Source organism: Lineus longissimus, chromosome 4, assembly GCF_910592395.1.
Source record: "Lineus longissimus chromosome 4, tnLinLong1.2, whole genome shotgun sequence".
Lineage (NCBI taxonomy): Eukaryota > Metazoa > Nemertea > Pilidiophora > Heteronemertea > Lineidae > Lineus > Lineus longissimus.
The window spans coordinates 8897520-8920966 of NC_088311.1; the positions used below are offsets into that span (position 1 = coordinate 8897520).

Consider the following 23447-nt stretch of genomic DNA (forward strand, 5'->3'; position numbering starts at 1 on the left):
GCGGCGATCATCAAAGCGGGTCCCACGAGCGACCAAAAGGTTCCCAGCAGCGATCGCGCTCTCCGAACCCTGATCGATTCTCAGGTAATTCCAATATAAGAAAACAAACTTTTGAAAACAAGTTGGCTTAAAGCAACTGCTGATATGGTCCCCCAATTCCAGACCTTGGATTCTATTGACTAATGAGAAAACCCCCAGTCTGCAGACGGTATGGCCCCTAGTGGGCGTTTTTAGTGTAATAAAAGAATTTGAATTTGAATTTATTTGCATTTTCTGCCCGCCGCTCCATTGAAAGAAACTGACATAATTGCATCACTGTCATCGTGGTAGAGTAAAGAATGTGCATCCAAAATTTCGATCGATTGCGCAATCACCAACACTGTTATTCTGTACAGTACAATACACTAGGCCTACTACAGGGGTACTGGAAAAAACGGTTGATGACTGAACTGGGTATCTGGCATGGAATAGTAGGATGATAGTAGGATACAGATAGAAATCAGCGCATGTAATGTCATGTATGTATGAAGTCGAGGCCTGCATTTGATTTAATGTCGTCGGCAATACCTGTCATGCTTGGTGTGATCACAGGCCCTTGAGTACATGTCTTTATAATAGGGGTACAGAAGGCGTAAAATAGGGGTATAAGCCCAGGAACTAGGCTAGCATAGAGAAAATGCTAGCCTAGTTCCTTGGCTTATCCCCCTATTTTACGCCTATTTTACGCCTTCTACCCCTATTATAGACATGTACTCAAGGGCCTGTGGTGTGATGTCAAATATGTCAAAGAAATCAATAGATGAGATGATCATAATCTGGAATGTTTATCAGACGACTGTAACAAGACTTAGAAGAAAGTTTTTTCAGTATTTGAATTAGTTTTCCTTCATAAAGCAGCATGTCAACCGTGCATAATAAGTCAGATTGAGGTATGTCTATTGAAGCGATGCATGATCGTACAAGTTTGAACAACTTGACATGAAACAGGTTTTCGCACGTAGGCGTTTGCTCTGTGTTGTTGTTTTTTTGCATATGTGTACACCTCGGTCGAAAGTAAACGAACACTTGAAATTTCCACATAATATCTTCTAAAATATTGGGGGGTTGGAGGGTTGGGGGGTGGTGGTAGCCCTTTTCAAGAGAAAGGAGCGATACACTACAGTGCAAAAGTGGTTAATTTCTAAAAGTTAATGCACTTTGTCAATTAAAACGAATACATTACATGCAAAAAACTTTTATCACGCAGTCCATGATGTCACCTTGACCATGTAGTCTGGACCATGGACATTGTTACTGAAAGGTGAAAATCCCCTGGGCCCGGGTCCCAAAAAAGATTTAGGATGGATGATGTCCTGCTTGACTACGGTGATGTTCTAACATCTTACATGAACGCAGCAAGAGGATCCTCGTCTCAATCATCGCAGCTACAGCAGAGAATTCGAGAAAAGAGGAAGACAGCTGATGACCCTGAAGGCGTGCATGAGAAAGGATACAAGAGAACTAAGTTTAATGCACGTCGTGATAGCAGTCTCGAACAAGTGTCGTCTGCTAGTCAAAATGAGAACTTGTGGCAGCCAATTTATAAAGGTTCCAAATCGACAACAAGGCCAGCACAACAAGAACAATATGACAAACCCTCTTGTGAATCACAAGACGATCAAAACTTGGATATGATGAGTCAAAATCCGTTATCGTTGTTCGAAATCTGTACAAGTTATGTTGCTGAGAATGTCCTTCTTGTTGACTCATTTGTTGGATTTCCGGATGATGTTGGAAGGAAGATATTTGCAAGCTGCGAATCAAAGAAAGTGTTTGATTGTTTAGAATCCAAATCGATTGGTGCTATGACGCTTTTTGATGAAGCATACTGCGATGCTGTTCTGCCTTCATTGGACTTGACTGGTTGTCATCGCGCTCTCGGGATTCACCTGGAACACTTTGTGATATTCACTCACCTGGTGGAAGTGGACTTGACCTCCTGCAAGCTAGGTGATGATCATGATATGCTTTCATACTTGGCGACATTGACTTGGTAAGGAAAGTCTATCTAAAGGAAACGTCATCTGACATATGTGATTTATTCACATTTCAGGGAAGAAATATGAGAACTTTTCCAACTTAGTATTAAACATATCGATTGAAGATGAAGCCATCCTTGTTTTGATTATTAGGGGTCTTGGACTTTATAGGATAGATATGATCATGTTTCCTGATAACATTTTGACTTGTTTCACTTTCAGCCTGACCTGCCTGGGTCTAGCAGATAATGCTCTGACAGATGACGGTGTGCAACGTCTGACCGCACCTTTGAGAATGTTCGGCAAGGGACCAACATCACTTCGATATCTCATCCTCAGTGGTAAGGGATCATCTCAAAATTGCTTGATGCCATGAGAGATTGCCTCTTGTTTCATCTCTCCTTGAACCCCCTCCATGGGAACCCTCAAAATTAAAAAAAATACTTAACCTGGCATCGGTATTTTATTTGGATGATGCTGGAAGTTTAAAAAAGAGACAACATTTTTGCAGGAAAATGGCTGACCCTCCCCCAAGATGAATACATTTCATCTCCTGGCATCAAGCAATGTTGAGATGATCCCTATTGAAGTAAGAAATCAGTCCAGTTTCATTCAAGGAAAGTTGCATGCATGTCAAAAGTTACATATGATTTCAGAATTTATCAATATTATGTATAAACTGGGCACATTTCGTTCACTAGTATTTGATAGAAAAGCACAGTTACTTTGGCCACTGGGTCTCAAGTTAGTTATGCAGTTAGATTAGAATCAAATAGATTGGCTCATAAGTCTCCTTCTCGTGTCTAGGATATAGAAGGTGAAATAGTCTCCAGGTGTTACAATATTTATTACAGGGAATTCAACCATCACCAAACGAGTTGTCCGTTACCTCAAATGCTTCAAAGATTTGCAGCATTTAGATCTGTCTGGGACAAGTCTAACGGTAAGAATTGAGTTGAATTCAGTGTATTGATATCAAGGCAACAGAAGAGAGTCAGTTGGAATGGACTCGCATCTACAACAGTTACAGATCTTGACCCTCAATGTTTTGACATTGCTTTGCCATCAGACTGCCCACGCAGTAAGGTTATAATGCAGGAGATACCTCTGTATTTTAGAATATTGTTAATAGGGCTAAAACTCCTTCCTTAAAAAGATACATATAAGGGTATAATCTTGATACATATTTCCAGATTGCAGACTTGCCCTTTCTGTATGATAGTCTCAAGATGACCTTGTCCAAGTTGACCTCGACCAAGTATCCTCTATGTAGCACTGAAGGATGGGCGGCTAATATTGTTGATAAATGGAAGCACCACACGGCTGAACCCTGCTCCAGTAAACCCAAAGGCACTGCCAAACTGTCGAATATGTCTGGATTTTATGGAAGTAAGTTTTACCTTGTAGCTATTTCAGTCCAAGCCTCCCACTCACTTCCATGAAATTGAAAAAGGCTATCAGTCCATGATTGTACCTTTTTTTTTCGAAGTCACACCCTACCTTTGACTCCAGTAGTAATGATGATGGTGTGATCTTGAAACTTTTTATTCTCATTTGGCGGTTTTTCTTTTACTTTCAGGAAAGAAACCAGCTCCAATGCCATGCTCCTCGCCAGCAACTAGAGACTTTAAACCAAGACTTTTAGTCACAAAAGCAAGTTCTAGTGAGAGTACAAGTGACAACATTCTCATTCAGAAAGCTAAGAAGGATCTTGTGAATAACAATGTCGGCAAAAAGCTAGGAGGTGGTTTGAAAATTTCTAAAGGAGCTGCAGATTCTCCCGATTTTGTACGGAAAATGAGAATGAAGTGGATCGCTAGCAATCGGCAGACATCTGGTGATGGAATAGTTGATGAAAAACAAAATGAGAACTCAGATTTACTGTCCACTTACACGCGGAGTGGCACTGAGGCTAAGAGTCCGAAGTCGTTGTGGGAAGCCATGAGTTCATGGTGAATACGGGAGTCAATATAGGATGCCATGCCTGAGAGTTCGTTCTGGCTTTGCTGATTTGTGTATGCATTGTCGGGAAGTGGTTCTCTGCCAGGACTGGGCAATTAAAACCATTGAACTCTGATGTGGATGATTTCGTGTCTCCGACATTGATGAAATTGGTGACTGCCCTAGTCTAAAAAGTGACTTTACATGCACTTTTTCTTGTGTCATTTGTTCTCAAATAAAATTTTACTGTCATATATGTTAAATTTTCTTTAAAAATATACAATTTCTTGAACTGATTGTGTTGTCTCCTCTTTGGTCTCATAAATGTTGTGAGAGCGATGAATTTTATCAAGGATCTGGTCGTAAAGACTAGCAAATGCTTTCTACTTCAGTTTTCTACAGAAAGGCCTTGTGTAAATGTACATAGAATCTTAGATAAAAGCATTTGCTAGGGTTTATTCATATCGCCCAGTGTCTCAAACAATGAAGTTCTTCCTCCATCTATTGACTTGCTTGGAGTGACATCTACTTGCGTGGTGTGCCACTGAACTGTAAGTTGGGGGATCAGCTCCATTGACTGATTGTTTACAGACTGGTTGTGACCGTGCCTTGTTTCATTGATTGGGTTCATTCATTGACTGGTTGAGCTGATGTCCCTATCGTTCATCAATTTGATTCATTGTCTGGTTGTGACAACATCCTCTTCACCATTTGGTAACATTGACCATTTTGATTGCTTATATCTACATCCTTGATGCTGACTGACTGCTCTTTATTACTGGTTATGTCAATGATTTGTATACGAGGTAGGAGTATCAAAAACCCGATCTCAGGGTGATGTCCTCTTCTGGCTGATTCCAAACTGATTGTGTCAAATGCCCCCCCCCCATTGGCGCCGTCAGCTGGCTGCTTATGTCCCCTATGGTTAAGGACAGGCTCCATTATTGGTTGTGCCAATGTCACCAAGCTTACAACTGGTTGTGTCAATATCTCCTTTGTTTTCTGACTGTCTTCATTACCTGGTTGTGCCTGCCCCTCTTTTTAATGACCGGCACCTTTCAACTGGCAGCGTCAATGTACCCGCAATGGCTATTGACAGGCTCCATCACTCGGTTGTGTTGCTTGTGTCAATATCACCTATGTTCACTGACGGGCTCCATCAACTGTCGTTGTGTCAATGTCCATTGTGTTTACTGTGCGGCTCCATTAACTGGTTGTGCCAATGTCCCCAACGCTTACAATTGTTTTTTTTTCAATGACTGGCTTCAGCAACTTGCTTTTCAATAACCCCTATGCTCATTGTCTTTCTCCATCAGTTGTGGTTGTGTCACTGTCACCAATGTTTTCTGGGCGCCTCCATTCACCGGTTGTGTCAATGTCTCCAAAATTTATTATTGATAGTGGCAATGTCCCCGTCCCGCCAATGTTCACTGACTGGCTTGTGTGTTTAGTGGCCATGTCTGGCTCCATCAATAACTATGTCCTCCATGTGTACTGGCTCTAATAATGCTACATTGACTGTCACCTGCCTTTAACTCCACCTCTCAGTTTCAGAACCGCATATGGACTCATTATGCGGAGTTACTGGCCCAGATTTAAATATATTTGTCGTGATCCTTATGTTCATCCATGAATAAATTGAACCCCGACAACACCTGATCACTTCCATTAATGCACCACAGTCTATTCCAAGCTTTATATTTCAAACTACAAGTACTTCACCAGGTATACACATGTAAGCACTTGATTTGGGACGTCTTGCGTTAACTTTCGAAATGCTTCGCTACGTTTCGGACAGTGGAGGGACACCAAGAAACCTCAGTGACCAGTCCACACAAAATTTTCGAATCGGCCAAATGGAGAAAATGGCCGAGCCGAAAGAGGAAACACAACATCTTGTCGAATCGGAGACGCAGCCGGTTTGCTACACTGATGAAAAGGTTTGTCTTTTGATATTCGATAAATTATCCATGCTTACCAGTTAAAACATTGCTACTGAAGTTTTGGGAGCGAGAACGGTCTCAGGCCACAGATAATAGCGTCAGGCCTTGAGCGTGTTTCAATTTACATAGGAACATTTTGAGTTCAAACCTTGGCTTTAGAAATCCCCGAATAGGTGAAAAAAAGGTGTTTCCTTTTCAACAGAAAGATTTATTGAAACTAGACAAACGGGTGCTTCTTCATTAAAAAAGTGATGACCACTTTGGTTATTATACCCAAAACCTAATACCTGTATATACAAGTGTGACATCGGATAAAGTTCTCCAGGAATCCATCCCACGGTTCAATAACTAACTGTTCAAGGATTATACCTAAAGAGATATCTAGATCCATAAAGTGCGGCTATTCCTCCTTTTTTCACTCTTACGCCGTCCCAGTTGGAAATATCCAGAAACAGAGTACATCGGAAACTACTGGTTTGAAGAGGGTGCTATTCCACGAGTTTGTGCCAAGAGTTTGTGCCGTATGAACTAAGCGGGGACTATAAAGCTCTGTCTAGCATCAAAAAGATGTAATTGCTCTCAGCAACCTCTTCGTTTGATAAAAGTTATATATATAGTGTAAAAAGGGTATTTATTATTTGTTTCCGAAACCTGCCTGTAGTCGTCTTGGTCAACATTGCGCCAGAATATCCTTTCAGGATGAAGAAGACTCGGATGGAAAATCACAAAACAAAAGCGGAATATTTGGTGTTTCGTTCAACATCTGTAACGCTACCATTGGCAACGGTCTCGTCGGTAAGTTATTGACCTCATATTCCCTGTTATGGACATCCTGAGATTAAGTGTTTATTCATATACAAAATCGTACATACCTCATGTACATCCTGCGATACAAAATATCGAGAGTTGTAGAGTATATGTACACTTTATGACCATTACCATTCAGAGTCGAACTTGCTGCTGATCATGGTCGCGTCAAATCGTTCACCTAATGTCACATCCAGGGATAATACTGCCTTCAGAAGACGCGCCTTACATCGGTTCCTCATCCAAACCACTTCAAACGCTGAAGGCTACTCGGTCTAATTGTATATACCAAATTCGTGATTTGTGAATGTTACAGCTTTCCATGCTTATTCTTTTAGCCACGCCATTCGCAATCGCCAAATGTGGCATCTTACTTGGAACAGCCTTACTCATCCTCGTTGCATTAGTCGCAGGTAAGTCAAGGGTGAGAGTCGGGTGGGATCTCACAAGCTGCGGACTTCGATCCGGTCCCCCTTGACAGAAAGGAAAACCATCTCAATTTAAGATGAAATGGGTATCAATCAATATCACTATAGTTGAGAATTATATGTAGCCTATTGAATGTCTTTCGCCTATGCACGCAGCATCACCGAAGTTAAACCGCGTCCTTTTCCATACACGTCCCCTTTTTTTGGCCCATCAAGACGCATACATTGAACATTGACGAGGACAGCACAGGGACACTGATCACCTGAGTCTGAACACCATTTTGAATGGGAATATGTGGCTGAGCATAGCTATTCAAAGCTACACATTAATACAACCACATCACATCGAATGATAACTGGGTCCAACATCAAATTTGTTTTCTCTATACGATTGTCTTACTGAAACTAGTGCATGAAAATTCAAGTGTTACCCCAGGGCTTTTGGCCCTGGCCCTGGCCCTGGCCCTCTCCTCCAGCTTCGGCACTGAAATGAACTTGCCAACATTTATACGTGTGTTTCCCCAGGTCACCCAACCTCATTAGCTGATATTACAATTTTTCATTTCAGATTATGCATTAAGAATAATAATCAAGGCGGGAAACTTTGGGGGTGCCCATTCTTATCAAGTAAGTTGACGGATGAAATCAATCACATCTATTTGGGCAAGGTGTTGATTTTCCTACATGCTGTATAGCTACAATTAATTACTGATTTATTTGATGGAGTATAGAACCATACTTCAGTCCCTTACCATGTGGTAGAACAGGACACTTTTTACAGGGGAAACTTTAAGACTAAATCGGCATCTTATATACTGCGCGAAGTTCTTGGTGCAGTAAGGTCGTGCCATATAGTACCACAAAAAGCACACAAGACTGTATAGGCCTACTACGTACATGTATACGGCGTTGATACACTTATGAATAATATATTTCATGCGCACCCATGATTAATTAATTCGTATCCTTGCACGATCTATGTCAGTGCATTATAGCATCCTGGCACCAGTTGTTTTCAATATACACCGCCTCTCGATATTTCAAACTTTTTTGTATACGACATAGGATAGGCCTATGTCATATTAGTTGATGATACTGTACATATGCACAGCCACGGTTGTATCCCCTCGGTTATCATCGGCTGTCCGGAGTGTACGGCTACTATCAAAATAGTCTAAAGAGACGCTTCTCATGATATCCCCCCCCCCCTAGATTAGTCAATGTTGCACTGTTGTTATTATTCCTAAATAGATTTGAAATTGATTTCAGGAATTAATGCACAAGGCCTTTGGGAAGAAGGGTTTCTATCTGATAACTGTGATGCAGTTCTTTTTTTCCTATCTATGTAAGTATACATGAAGCTGAAATGCCACATGTTATAGACCCTGAATTTATATACGTCAGTTGACGATCGTCCGCGTCCTCCGTTTCAGATCCGTCACTGCTGACTGGGAGGACTGAAACCGCTGCATCGGGAGTGTTTTACTGCCGAATATTAGCATTGTTCCGCTGAGGCACTTTCTGTGAACTTATCTTATCCACGCACACATACGCCATCCACAGGATAAATATTACATTAAATTGGGCTAATGCCTTGCTCAGGACGCCGGGCCGTCAAGAAGGTCATCATCTTGACAACGACAAGGTTTTTGCATCTTATCAATATTTGACCCAGGGTACCATGAGGTTCAGGACGAAAGTGTTGGGGGTTGGATCACTGATCTTCATCTTTCATTTCAGCATTGATAAGTTACCTTATTCTGATCGGTGACACACTAGCTGGCCTCATCGCGGGATTTACTGCCTGTAAGTTGCATTTAAATTTTCCAACAAGAGGGTCAAGGGCCTGGCGCTCAGCTGAATTTCTTCCGAAGCAGATATGGAACCAATGGACAAGATGGTGGCAAAACTGCGAATGCAAGGTGCCCAAAAGCAATCCCATCTGAGATATTTAGATTTCAAAAACTACTATCAGTCACAGCTATACCTGAGGCTGAACAAGCTAGATACAGTAGAACGGCCTCCCTTAGCAGACACCTCTCTATTAAGGAAGGACACTAAGTATTGGTCCCAAATGGGTTGTTTTCACTCAATTTGACCTCTCTAATCTGGTGTCCTTAATAAAGAGGTTCTACTGTACCTTAAATATTCTAAAATGCGGACCCTTCTTTTACCCACCCCATTTATGCAGGACAGATCACAATGGTCTAGTGGTGCAGGTGCCTGACGTTAAAAATAGGTGTCTGGAAGTAAGAGTATCTGATGAGCCAAGGCCTGGCTGGGCGTTAGGTGTGACATTTATACTTTTATTAGTGGGGTTGCATTCATGGTCTCTCATTTGACCGTCTTTCAAATAAGAGGCAGCCCGTCCCCGACCGGATACCACCAGATAACGAAACGGAGATCTCAGCTGAGCGCAAGAGACTTACAGAATTAAGCTTGGGATGAATGTACTGTAAATTGTGTAATGATTGTAAAGAAGAAGACTGAGAAACAGAAATTCGAATGAAGACAAGACAAGAGGTACAAGGGTCCGCCGCTCAGCTGCAGTCTTGGTTAAACTTGGTCAAATCATGAGATCTACTTATGAGTCCTATAAGTGCCCTGTCAGGAGTAAAGGTTTAAATGTCTCTTGCATAATGTCAACTGGTACATAACTTCAAAAAACAAATAAAGGCTCGTCTCTTTTTATTCTTGATAACGTCAATCTCTTATAAGATTATGGAAAGGATTTTTACAATTTCCTTACGTTTGGTTTGGTTTCATTCCAAGGTGCAACTCTGAACACTATCCTTAACGACCATCGATTCCTGATCTTCTTAGCGGCATTCTTGGTCATCTTTCCTCTCTCCCTGATCAGGGACGTCTCAAGATATTCCAAAGTATCTTGTATCTCGATATTCATGATCCTGGCAATGACGACCGTTGTCCTCTTCAACATGGCTCATACTTACCAGGAGAATGAAATGTGAGTACCAGTAAACTAGAGCTGTAAATTTAAAATACGGTGGAACCTCCCTTTAGCGGACACCTCTCTGTTAAAGACAAACTCTATATCAAGCACACTAGGTTTGCTTCCAAGTTGGTTGTTTCCATTCAATTTGACCTCTCTTATCAGGACACCATTCTATCAATGACAGCACTTGTGAGGCCGGAGGGTGTCCTTGATAGAAAGGTTATACCGTACCTCCCAAATTGTATGAAAGTAAATATGGTTTACCACTCAAAAGCATTACTTTTTTATGTAACTGACTTTTAATGACTCTTTATGACATAACACAGGTGATTCTAATGACTCTGTTCTCAGAAAACAGCCTGGTGTCACACCAAAAAATGACTTTGAAAAAATGTTCCAAATCAGAATAGCCTTACATGTATTTCCTGCTCACTACCCTTTCAGCCCTGTCAAATCGACTGACTGGCCATTGTTTAGTTGGGAGTTCCCCAATGGAGTCAGTATTATTGCCGTTTGTAAGTGTCTTTTTGTCTCACTTCTTGAGAAAATACATAAGTCTTGCCCATACTAGTACACGTAGCCTTGTTTATTTGTAATAATAGCACTTATGTAAACGTAAGAATATAGGAAATGAGATTTCAATTTTTTCCCACAATGTTTTTTGATTAATAGAAGCAAGAGAGGGGTCATCCCCCAAAAAATTTGCCAAAATTATCAAGAAATTCACCTTAATCCCCAAATGACCCCCTCCCCCAGCACTTGTATAACTTCGGGATAAACCACTGTAGTGTTGTTACATTACTGCTTTCTTCTTCAAACCTCAATGTTGGGGTTGGTGGTTGAGGAATCTTCTTGCTTTGTCATAAACTCCTGTATTCTTCTCCAGTATATGCTTGCCACCACATGTCGTTCATGATGTATGACTCGCTCAGAGACAAGACCGAAAAGACCTGGGCCAAGGCGGTCCACCTCAGCATGGCTGCCATGCTGGTCATCATTCTGGCCTTCAGCATTGGAGGATATGCAACTTACAGGCAGTTTACACAAGGTATGAGATTTTTTCTCCGTGTCCCACTTGTGAACACCTCATTCTGTATGAATTATAACCATCCCTCATAGCTTAACATTTATTATTACGCATTAAATTAACCTACATTGCCATGACTGTTTTGTTATAATGAAATTTTATGGTATCTTTTCTTCTTCAGCTGATTTCTCACAAAATTTCTGTATCGCAGAGATTGTGTCTGGCATTTTTCGGATTGCACTGACAATCACATTGATGTTCATCTACCCCTTGGACTGTTTTGTGGTCAAGACGGTAAGAAAGTTTCCTTCTAAGAGGAGAAAAAAAGAACCTATTGCATCGTTGATTGTTTTATTAAGAGGCAAATAATATTTGCCTAAACTGGGTTTAACGCAGAAAATAACAATATTCACCCTTAAATGTATAAATGTAATTTACAAGATTATATATTTTGAACGTCAGGTTATTGAAGAAAGTGTGTTTCGTAACCACCAGCCTCAGCCATTTTGGAGAAATGTCATCATTGTGATTCTAATTCTGACCAGTACTGCTGCAATTGCCATGTTTACATCATGTGTGGACATTGTCTTGGAGCTAAATGTAAGTCATCATTATATTCCGTATACGTCCCTTGGGTGTTGCTATTCTCATAAGGAAAGTTTTCTAATGGGAAGAACTGCCTGGTTAAGAGTTGACCATAAGGCACCACCCTCATGACCAGAATTTGAAATCCTAAACCAATTAGAACTCTTTCAAAACAATGTAATGCCAATTTTTAAGGGTGAGAGTCTGTTCTTTGTTTTCCAGAGAACAGCCTCCTGGTTTTAAATGGGCATTCTCTTCAGCCTTTCATCAATCTAGATGACAATCATTCCAAAACAAACAGTTGTCTATCTTGATTTCATTGCATCACAATAACTTTTTGCATCACATTTCAGGGTATCATCAACGCTCTACCAGTTGTGTTCATCCTCCCTCCTCTCTGCCTGATCAAACTCCGCCCAGAACCTCTGAAGTGCATACAGAACATTGTCCCAGTCCTGACATCTCTACTTGGGTTCATTTTCTTCGTTTTGGGCACATTCCAGGTTGTATTGCATTTTATTCATGGGCTGGACTGTGAAAATGCTCAATCATGGCCATACTGTCCTGCTGGACCATGTGACAACTATACCTCAACGACTGGACCTTCACATCATTTCATGGACTCAACAACTCCAATGATACTTTGAGTTAAGAGAATTTCTTGTCAACGAATAAAGGGGACTGGTATTAGTACAACGGAGAATGTCACACCATTCAACCAGGCCCTTTTAATTTAGAAAACATTCAAAAGATTGCCCAAAAAACCTACCGAATCTAGAAGAAACTCAAAGAAATTGAGCTGGGGATGATTTTAGAGTTGCACAGTGGTGCTACTGGGACAGTTTGAGCTCCTTTTGCAATATAATGGTGTGTGAAATCACCAAATTTCATTGGAAGTAACCTATGACGTAAATGACGATAACAGGCCTTCAAGCATTGCTAACTCTCTAACAGAATGAACTCAAGGTATAGGTTAGTCATTTAGTTGCGGTGAATCTTCTTGTTGGTAAAAAATAAGTGTAAGCTGTGATATTGAAATTGTACATATAAAACAAAATTGTCTTATGCTTTGTTACAAATTAACATTATTTGGTTCTACTATCAGATTATGAAGGAATTAAGTCTTTTGCAAAAAACTTGCTGCTATTGAGTTTGACAATGTATCTCTGTAAATTGTACAGCTGCATATATGAATGATACTGCATGTATCAACAATTTGATTATATTTATGTTTAAAGTGCACTATGATATAAGAATGCCATCTATGTAAATATTGTAATTAGGTTCTGCACTCAATGCATGAATTATATCATGAATAAATTTGGTATTCTCAAATTTTTTTGTTCACATTCCGGCAGCTGTCAGTGTTTTGCGCAATCTGCATACGATTTGCTGCGACCTGCAACATAGCCATGACAACATGAGGAGTGGCAACCAAGTGGTTGAGTTGTCATGGCTACATCACAAGTCGCAGCGACAATAATCACTTGAATTGAGAGTTGAGAGTCAACGAAGTCCGTTTAGAATTAACATCAGCATGGCTGCCTCTCACCTCAAGGGTTGTGGGTTTGGTCCAGGGTTGGATCACTTCCCGATGTGATAAAGACAACAGCTCTAACAGCACTAGTCCTGAATTTTCTCATTCTACGGTCGGAATAAAGGTAGCACATAGGCAGGAGCCAGGTAGGTCAGCTTAAGTTACAAGACGTTGCCAATAGGGGTCTCTCCTTTCCCACAAAACATTGAAACTATTCACGCTTGTACGAGGAATGCATTCAATGCTCATGCAAACAAGACCCAATTTAACCTCCTTGCTCCTGCCATGTGCGAAGAGAAGTCGCTCTTTACTGTGAATGCGAGTCAGATGGTCATTTTTGACCAATTTTATAAACTAATATCCGGTTGCAATAGTATCAACCCTGGATGAATCTTTAGCCTATCAGCTCTTAATATCCACACAGACAACTCCTCCTCTGCATACCCAAGGCGGAGGGTTATGGAAGAGGTCAGGGATGAGCAGGCTGTACAAGGAAAGGCCCAGAGGCAGATCCGATGTCTGAGGGTAAGTAGGGTCACTACAGAAAAGTTGGCCCCCAACTCTTTTTCACATCGTTGTTGAAGATTCTCTGGAATAAGGGTCTGCATGCCCAACCTCCTCAGATCTGAGGGTATATAGAACAGAAAAAGAATTGAAAATTGATTGTTTTTTCAAAACATTTATTTTTTGAATGAAAATTTTGATGATAGAAAAATAAATATACTGAACAGTTTCACATATGACAAAACAAACACCAATGATGATTTTATATATGATTGTCAAAATCATGTTTAGAAAAATAAACAACAAGTCAGACATTATCTACGACAGTAATGTCCCATGAAGAGAAATGAAGCTTCACTGAGACATTACTCTGTTTTCATAATACTCATTATAGTGGAAAATAATCTTCATGAAAATCATGGATCGATTTTGTGAGGCAGTTCAATTTCGGTCCTCTTCTCAAATCTGTAGAAGACGGATGAACAGGGGAGGCATTACATTTCCAGTAATACTAATATATAAACAGCAGTAGCAGTTCTACTATCACATGTAACAGATGAAAACAATAATCAATATAAATATGGTATCCTTAATAATACAGTCATGGCTAATTTATAAGTAGAAGCACCAACAGAATACACAAATGCTCATGGGTTAAGAGCAATAATGGTCACATTTTAAACGTACGAGTATGGGATGAAAGAAAACACTGGCCAGGAATCATAAAACTTTCATGCCACTTCATGTGGTAAAGCTCCTGGATAGCGTTCATTTCAACTTCATAAGTTTATTACTTAGTTATTACTACCTGATAAAAAAATTAAGTTATCACTGATGAAGTGCAAGTTTTATGACACCAGGACAAGGAACTGAATCATATCACTGCGCCTTACCATAATACTAACAATAAGCTAAAGCGAGTTGGTCTGCATTTTTACATACATGTATCACACTGCTGGCCGAGTAAATATCTGCTACTGATATTAACTCTGATCTTGACAAATTTCATGGTTATTTCAGCAGACCAGCCCAAAAAGAAGTTGACAAACTGAGGGCAAACACAATCAAATTTATACACAATATACCCGAGTCTTGCACGAGCACAATAAATGCACACTAAGTCTTAAGGTATACAATTAATAATACTTGAAAACAAAATCACAAAGAAGAATATTGCGAGGTTACATCTCATCTTCAATCATCATCTGACTGCAAACGTATACATAAATAGATTCTGATACTGGTCTCCGAAACATGTCAATACTTGGAGTGAAAAATGCACAAATCAGACATTGATATAACAATACATTATGATGTAGCTGTCGGCAACAGAGCATTCAATCCTAACTTCTGAAGCTTGTTCCAAATGTGTAAATCACTGTCTTCCTGGCTTACTATTCAACTCTTTCACTGCCAAAAACATTCTTGCACTCTGGTAGTGAAAGAGTTAAAGGACACGTCGAAAAAGAATTTAGTCGATAACAGGGATTTTTTCACTTACACTATGCCTAGATATTCTGAATATTTAGGTAAAGTAGGAGAATAATGAAGGTGAATAATTCAGATGGTGAGTCCAGGTTTTTGCATGTACAAATATATACCCAGCAGTCCTATTGCCTCTTTTCTACAAACACACAATAGACCATACCAGGAACACATATTCATAAATCATAAGTAAAGAGATCTCTATGAGTATTTTCTCCAACATCTTACCCCATAAGTCCGTAATTCTGATGACCTCATAACCTGTCCTCAGCTTCCTCCTGGAATAACTGCTCCTGTTCCTCAAGTTCTGCATGACTCACAATCGTCGAGTTGGTTGGGATCTCTTTTCTCTCAAATAAACCAGCAATACGATAAGCCTAGTAAAAATAAGAATAAAAGTCAAACAAGAGGTTTTGCACTAAAACTAGCAGAAATTTTCTGGATCCTGGGTTTTCATACTTAGGCCAGACCTGGTCAAGATGTCTACTTCAAAACAACAGAAACACAAAAGCCTTTTCCTGACTAACAGTGTAAAATCAGCCTTTCCTAACAGACTTCCTAAACTTACGGTGTAAAACGCAACAGCTATTCCTAACAGACTTCCAGCGAGACAGTCTGACCAGTGATGTTTATAGTCTGATATCCTGCTCAAGGAGAAGTAATATGCCAGGCCCAAAGCCATGATTTGCAGGAGTGGCTTGAAGAGGATGGAGAACTTGACGAAGAGGCGTACTTGGAGATATAGCTAGAAAGTGAAAGAAAATGCAATCACAAATCTAGAATACAGTACTGAAACATTTGACATGTATCAGCTTCGCTCAAAAAATTATTGGCAGGAACAGTTTCCATATGCTGCAAGATGGGAGAGACCACTGTAATATAAATTGACCAACCTGCCTCCTGCCTAACGTAGCCTCAGAAATTAGCTCATATGTCTGTAATACTTACTGCAAGAAACACCATGGAGTAGGAAGAGAAAGCAGAATGGCCTGATGGAAATGCTTTGAACACGTCATCGATTGCATTTTCCGAGTAGCCACTTGTACATGTGTAGTTTGTCACAAAATTATGCCTGAAAATAATGCATACAATATAGTTCCTAATGACAGCACTGTAAAAATTATATCATTTTGGTATACCCGGTATTCTGTTTGGATTGCGGATGAAGCTACAGTTTTCGTTCTTTTATTTCAACAATGGAAGGGAGAATGAGAAATTGAAACAAGGCGATGAAAAATTTACTCATTGACGCTTCAGTCCACCAAAATTAATGAACATCTTGCGCATCTACTTCTATGGGAATGTTTGGGTACAATTCAATTGGTACACTTACCCTCTTTCGCACACAATATGACTTATGTTGGGCCGACAAACATCGAAGAAATTAGGCCGTAGTTGTCCAAGTGAGAGCTTCCCAATGAAAGTTGTAATAATGGTTAGCATGGCTCCAAATGCATAAATTCCTGTAACACGACAGACTTCCACCAAGCTCACACAGATATAGTTCTTGCTGGACTTGTGAGATTCTGACGCAAGTTCCACAACGTAAAACTGAAATTACAAAAGGAGTTTGTCAGCATCAGATGGAAAAAATAACGAAATGGGAGGTCACACACTTCTCTATTTAAACTAAGAGGTGAATTATCGAAATGTCAAGTGATACATCGGAAACTTACAAAAGTAACTGGAATGACAAATCCAACCACCAAGAGGACTTCATTGGAAACAGTATCATCTCTGTTGGGATACTTGATATTTGTGTCATCACAGAAGAAGCCACTCTTTCGTGGTCTGATGACAAAGTGCAGAATCCCTGCAACACCACAAGCTAAACAAAAGATAAAAATTCAGAGTTAGCTACGTCATAAGCAAAGATTTCCAATCTAGAATAATGTTATCTAACCTAGGCAATGACGAAAGGGTAAAGCGACGAAAGTATTCAGGGAAGGGTTGTTAATCAAACTATTTTCAATTTAAAAACTCATCATTCGAACTTCACACATGCTCATTGCGATACAAGGTTTTTTTTTGGCTAGCGAACGCACATGTTGGTCTAAAAACTGGCCTGAATAATCTTTACAATGGGCCGAACAAAAAACCAGGTGTCAGGCGAGGTACTGCACGGCACAGCCAAAACAAATGAACTTCTTGGTGTGTACTGTGACTGTGTAGGGCCTATACATGTACTAAGGTATCATGACGTCATCAGAAGAATGTGTTCCGTCAATTTTCCATACTTGAGCCACCCTATAATGAGGAGTGAACCCAATGAGTTCTTCCTCTGTTCCTTGCTTAAACCCAGTCCCAAAGGATTTTTTGGAGACACCCTGTGAGACGGTGTTTTTCCCTGAAAATGACATATTTGGGCGATCAAAGAGCTGTTGAGACGGTTTCCTTTCAATTTTTTGTTTTCAATATATGATGGGTAACGCAACAGATGATATCAAGGCATTAATAAGTACCCAACAGCAGCAATAAAGTGTCTAAACCAATCCAAATTCCCTTTTTGCAAATTTTTGCAACTTTTTTGGAAAAAGTCGCCATTTTGAAGTCATGTGACCTGCTGCGGCTATGCGCTTGCGCAGTGAGTCAAACACGCTTCAACATCGTTTCTGTTTTGTGTTCAAAATTCGAAAGAAAACCATTGTTTTCACCTCTTTACAAACAAATAATACAAATGGCATTAGTTCTGCCTACAGATAGAGTGACATAGATATTTGAAAAATACCAATTTATGAACTGTAAACAATCAAAATGGTGAAATTGACACCAGAACTTATCGAGCAGTCTGCCCAGTTCACGAATCCTGTTCGAGACCGGGAGCTCGATTTGAGAGGTGATTTGCACAGAATATTACTATATATTAGGCCTGACGTTGCGCGATATTGTACCACCACGTTGTGCATTATAGCGCCATTTACGTCATGATGTTAATTCCCCCGAAAAAGTGGTGATATTTTATGCTCAATTTCCCCACGACGTAGCAACAGTACACAATATCACACAAACTATCGGTCGTGACTCGTTGACGTTGCGTCATCGCCTGCTATCGCACAGCGATGTTGGTGCTGGCCAGGACATCACAGTTGTGATGTGCATGTTTTTATAGTTTTAAGTTGCAATCCACTGGTCTTTTGAATAATGGCAGTGAACAGCTTCCTTTCAATGACAATGTTTCTCTATTTAGTCTGTTTTATTTTTTAGGTTACAAGATACCAGTCATTGAAAATCTTGGAGCAACCCTTGATCAGTTTGATACGATTGACTTCACAGATAATGACATCAGGAAACTGGATGGATTCCCTTTGTTAAAAAGGCTTAAATCGTTACTTCTCAGCAACAACAGAATTGTGTAAGTATGACCTTATGGGTCAACAGACTTACGTCTATATTTCTTTAAAAGGAATATTCTTTCATCGATTTTGTATAGACCTCTATATACTGTATAAGTGTATACAACTGAATCCCAAAGAAAACTTACGTATAGAATGATAGATCATGTGTATGTGAGCTTTTAAAAGAGTAATTTGAGAGTATTGTGGCAAGTATCGATGTGCAGATGCTGTAAGTTCTTGATAAATGATAGGAGACGACCAATTTAGGTAGTCAGTCAGTCAGCTGCGTGGATCAGATATGATAAATTATCATTATTATCACCGTTTATTTTCATTTTTATTGCAGGCGAATAGCAGAAGGGCTTGACGAATGCATTCCTAACCTCGAAGAAGTTGTGCTGACCAACAACAATTTACAAGAGCTGGGCGATCTTGACAATTTAACCCCATTAAAAAATTTAAAATCTTTAAGGTAATGATATTCAAGTATTGTAATATCAGTCTGTGTCATATCATTGGGATGAATTACAGATACCTGCAGAGTTGAGCACCTTATCGTAATGCATCATCTGCTTTTCAGTGACAAAAGTTAACTTTGAAAAGAGTTTCTTTTTAGAAAATTCGCTTTTCAAAAACTCGACACGATTGTACGTCTTTTTGTAACAAGCATGATGATTGTGATCTTCTTTTTCTTTGAGAACTTTCCTCAAAGGAGTAGATTTTTGGAAGAGCCAGACATATAGTGATAGTTCCAATGAGGATCTATTGAATACAATGAAATGGGTTTGACTCTGTCCATTCATGAATTGATAATTTTCATCATGGTTTCTCTTGACGAATACTAGACTAATTGTCTATTGTTTATGTTTTGCAGTTTGCTGAGGAATCCAGTCACAATGAAGAAACACTACAGATTATATGTTGTACACAAACTGCCACAGGTTCGGTTACTTGATTTTAGAAAAGTTAGGTTACGGGTAAGTGACTTGGATCATTTCTTGAAAATCTTGTAAGTTTTAAACAAGCCTCTCCACATGATAATGTCATTTGCTGTGGATAATCATAGACCAAACTCCCAAGAATGCTATCAAAAAATATCACTTCATCCTAAGTACACAATGTTGTGGGTGAGGAGTAGTTCTAAAAATTGAGGAAATAAGTAATTTATATTAAATTACTCCTTGACTGATGAAGACTCCTTGCATTAAGAACAAGAAAGGATCTTTGTCTGTCTCCTTGGCATGAAGTTTTGGTTTAGACACACACTGACAAGTTAAATTTGCCTTTCCATTACACCCTACCAACCAGGTATTTTCACCTTCATGGGCCCTTTTTCAGGAAAGGGAAGCAGCCGCTCAGATGTTCAAAGGAAAACGAGGTCAGCAGCTCGCTAGGGAGATTGGCAAACGAGCAAAGACATTTGTGCCTGGTGCTGGTATACCAGAGAAGAAACAGCAGCCAACTGGTCCAACTAAAGAAGAGGTGGATGCCATCAAGGTAAATGTACATGTAGAATAGATAAGCTTTTTTTTCAGACGTAGGGGTTTAAATCCACTGAGAAATAAATTCTGTATGTAAGAATGTACAGAGGAATTTTTGTGCCGTGACAAAGTCCTTGTTCTCATTCTTGGATCCAAATCTAAACCTCTCTAATGAATTTCTCTAACTTTTGTGTCGTTCTCTTTCAAGGCTGCCATTGCCAATGCTAGCACACTGGAGGAAGTGGAGAAGCTCAACATGATGTTGCGTTCTGGCCAAATTCCTGGTCAGTTCAAGAAAGGTGTCGTCAATGGTAAGTCTGATATTTCTGTCCAAATTTTTGTCAGTGTTGGATGAGTTGACATTATGGAAAAGTCAATCTTGAGACAAGCTTGGTAATCTCCATCTTTCATAGTAATGTAAGTATTTACCATAGAGTGAGCTCGATAGAGTGGAAGACTTCAAGAATACCGGATAAAGCATTATATTTGAAGTTGGATTTGGTTTACCCAAACCTAATTTATCACATAGACTGTCAAATATATTAAATTTGAGATGATCATGCTTTTTCAAACTGCTGTCCAATGCTCCATAGGAAAAAGTCCATGTGCAGTAAAGTCGAAGAGTGGCACTCGACAGAGATATCTTTTGAATGTTCTTCATTTCAGGGAGCTCTGCTATTAATTTTGTGGCCTCATTTCAGGTGATGTTGATCTCGGTGCACCTACCTTTGGCTTGCAAAAAATTTTCTTCTGGATCTAGCTTTCTAAACAAATTTCAGCGTCCTTTGAAAAAAGTAACCTTACCATAGATTCCACTGGTTTTAGGAAATGGTAAAGTTACTCTATGTTGTTAGGACACCCTGAACAGTAGATGAGTACAAGATAGGGAAAAGAAAGAAAATACAGTGATATGAACATGATTCATCAATCCATCTCCCACTTTGTATAAGTTTGGTGCACCCTTCGGACTTAACGGTCCTGAGGTCAAAGGTCCTTAGCACTGGTGCGGACTTGGTAAAATGTTTTGCAAGCGAGCAAGTGTATTGACTTCAGTTCTACTATGAATAAAACCCAACTCAACATCCTGTGCTTCACATTTTCCCAAGGTGCCGTGGGTTAGTGGATGTGTGCTTTGTTTCCTGAACCGCGTTCCTTTAAATGTGTCGATAATTTTCTCAATGCTGTCAATGTGAGTTTTTTATGCTTTCAGATGCTGAAGAGGTTGAAGAAGTAGAAGAAATGGAGGCGGAGATGTCGAATGGAGCGTACCATTGAAAGACATCCACAGGGCTTGTTCATTTGTGTTCATTTTGTATGATAAACCGCATGAATTGGTTGAAGCACTGTGGAACTAGACTTGTCTGAAGAGTATCTTATCCATGTTGTGGTCCCTTCTGTTCATGTTAAGTTCAGTCAATATCCATGGGTTCGACCTTCAGTTAAGAGTATCTGACCTCACTTGCGACGGAAAAACATTCTCATCAAGTTTAAGTGTTTAAGTATCTACCAATGAAATAAATCATCTTGCGTATAAACCCCAGCTTTTATTCTTACCAAATTGAACGAATCTTTAATACTCTCTTTTAAGAAGGTAGGGCTAAGCTGAAAAATCCAACTTGCGCTTTCTGGAAAATTTTACAACGTGTCCCATCATTTCCTGGAATGAATGGTATGGAATGAATTTTATCATGTTTTGAAGCATTAGGCTGATGATATTTTCTGTTGTAACCCTTGATGATGTTGTGTCATCTGCCCTGGTGTTCATCAAGATTCTCAAAGTTGTTTAAAGCTCGGAACTATTGTCTTTTTCAGGTTGTTCTTGGAGGAAACTAGGCCTACCCCAACATCTCTTCATGTATATTAGATATTTAAACTGATACTTACTACATATATACACTTTGAATCTGAAGTGTAATGGGTTATGAAGCGATTGGTTTTATTTTCATTCCAAGGCATTTTCTTAGATTGGTTTGTGGGTACTAAACCTTTAGACCAGAGAAATAACATATCAAACAGCTTAAAACATTTTTTGAAAAATTTGTTTCTTTTTAATTTTTTTACCAGACATTGGAAAGACCAGATGAAGGTCAAAGATGGAAAGAGGCTAGAAGGTCCATATTTTAGGCCATCTCTTCTCCAGAACAAAGCACATGAATTTTAATCAAGATTGTTGACATTTTTTTCACCTCGGAATATGTATCCATAGGCCATTACCTAAGGAAACCGCCTTTGATTTTGTACTGGTATTTGATATTATGCTCTGAACGTGATATATGATACACTTTTTTTTTGCTTTGTGCCTGAATTTGGCAAATACTTGTCTTGCTAAATCATGTATTCAGGTTACGAAATGTTCTTAGTCAATAAATGCTGAGAAGCTTGATGAAAACTGACTTTGCTTTACTTCTGTTTTCAGTTTAAACATTTTAGCTCAGCTGACAAAGTCAGCGGAGCCTGTCCAATAGCTCTTCGAATGGTGTCCTTCCTTCCTCAGACATGAACAGCATAGGAAATGCTGCCAACAGAAAAAATTAGCGCGGTTCAGCTCGCCAGGGGCAAAAAGTGTATATGAATGCATGACCATGTACTTCTCCTCGGGGTGGGTGGGTGGAGTCCTCCAGGCAAGAGAGAACATGAAGAAGAGAAGGCTGACAGATCCATGTAACATCACACTCTGTCTTCCTGAATGGCTTGATGGTTGTGACAGGACCTTGTCTCACCAGTTGGTACACAAGCCATATTGTCTGAACTTGTCTTATTCACATGACAGAGTGGACATTATTTGAGATTCGTTGAGGTGGCCGAAGACCAAGATAATTGGCATCCACAAGTGTTGTGCCACACAGCACATGATGACAGTGGACTACAAGAGTAATTCCTTTAGGGACAGAAGAAAAGGCTGGCAGTAGAAACATTGCAACAGTCTCTCGGAATGGTTGTGACTAGTCTTGGTTAATAAGATAGTGCCAGCTGTGACAAGACCTTGTCATGTTTGTAGATAATGGTGGACGTGTTCTACGGATTTAGATGTGTTCCAGGTCAAATAAACCTGGTGCGTCATGATACAGGCTCATTTGAAATTTCATTGGTTCAGGTTCCAAGTGACCAAGGGCAAGAGAGGACATGAAGAAGAGAAGGCTGACAGATCCATGAAACATCACACATCACACTCTGTCTTCCTGAATGGTTTAGATGGTTGTGACAGGATACTGTCTCTCTCACCAGTAGGTACAATACCCATATTGTCTGAACTTGTCTTATTCATATGACAGAGTGGACGTTTATTTGAGATTCGTTGAGGTGGCCGAAGACAAAGATAATTGGAATCCACAAGTGTTGTGCCACACAACACATGGATGACAGTGGACTACAAGAGTAATTCCTTGAGGGACAGAAGAAG

The 23447-nt window shown here is 39.8% G+C and overlaps 4 protein-coding genes across 6 annotated transcripts; 3 read left to right on the forward strand and 1 right to left on the reverse strand.

The window, feature by feature from the left end:
- Positions 1–286: 286 nt before the first annotated feature.
- LOC135486237 (leucine-rich repeat-containing protein 42-like) lies at positions 287–4242 on the forward strand. 3 transcript variants are annotated; one of them, XM_064768900.1, is made up of 6 exons: positions 287–326; positions 1247–2032; positions 2241–2359; positions 2873–2961; positions 3212–3407; positions 3598–4242. In XM_064768900.1, exons 2-6 carry the CDS (start codon positions 1341–1343, stop codon positions 3972–3974), a joined length of 1473 nt encoding a protein of 490 aa, XP_064624970.1. In that variant the 5' UTR covers positions 287–326; positions 1247–1340; the 3' UTR covers positions 3975–4242. The 3 variants fall into 3 exon arrangements, with proteins under 3 accessions (XP_064624970.1, XP_064624969.1, XP_064624968.1); XM_064768899.1 differs by having other exon boundaries at positions 293–518; XM_064768898.1 differs by lacking the exon at positions 287–326 and having other exon boundaries at positions 694–2032.
- A 1359-nt stretch (positions 4243–5601) lies between these two features.
- LOC135486126 (putative sodium-coupled neutral amino acid transporter 11) lies at positions 5602–13040 on the forward strand. Its single transcript, XM_064768661.1, has 12 exons — positions 5602–5899; positions 6601–6697; positions 7048–7122; positions 7706–7764; positions 8407–8482; positions 8878–8943; positions 9910–10105; positions 10538–10608; positions 10980–11141; positions 11302–11414; positions 11583–11720; positions 12059–13040. The coding sequence occupies exons 1-12, from the start codon at positions 5735–5737 to the stop codon at positions 12350–12352; spliced, it is 1512 nt and encodes a 503-aa protein (XP_064624731.1). The 5' UTR covers positions 5602–5734; the 3' UTR covers positions 12353–13040.
- An 865-nt stretch (positions 13041–13905) lies between these two features.
- On the reverse strand, positions 13906–17781 carry LOC135486334 (putative phosphatidate phosphatase). Its single transcript, XM_064769044.1, has 6 exons — positions 17694–17781; positions 16908–17059; positions 16565–16782; positions 16180–16303; positions 15800–15976; positions 13906–15608 (listed from the first exon to the last, which is right to left on the reverse strand). Exons 1-6 carry the CDS (start codon positions 17773–17775, stop codon positions 15486–15488), a joined length of 876 nt encoding a protein of 291 aa, XP_064625114.1. The 5' UTR covers positions 17776–17781; the 3' UTR covers positions 13906–15485.
- A 40-nt stretch (positions 17782–17821) lies between these two features.
- LOC135486127 (U2 small nuclear ribonucleoprotein A'-like) lies at positions 17822–22436 on the forward strand. Its single transcript, XM_064768662.1, has 7 exons — positions 17822–18067; positions 18436–18583; positions 18913–19038; positions 19441–19543; positions 19905–20063; positions 20256–20358; positions 21258–22436. The coding sequence occupies exons 1-7, from the start codon at positions 17986–17988 to the stop codon at positions 21320–21322; spliced, it is 786 nt and encodes a 261-aa protein (XP_064624732.1). The 5' UTR covers positions 17822–17985; the 3' UTR covers positions 21323–22436.
- Positions 22437–23447: the final 1011 nt, after the last annotated feature.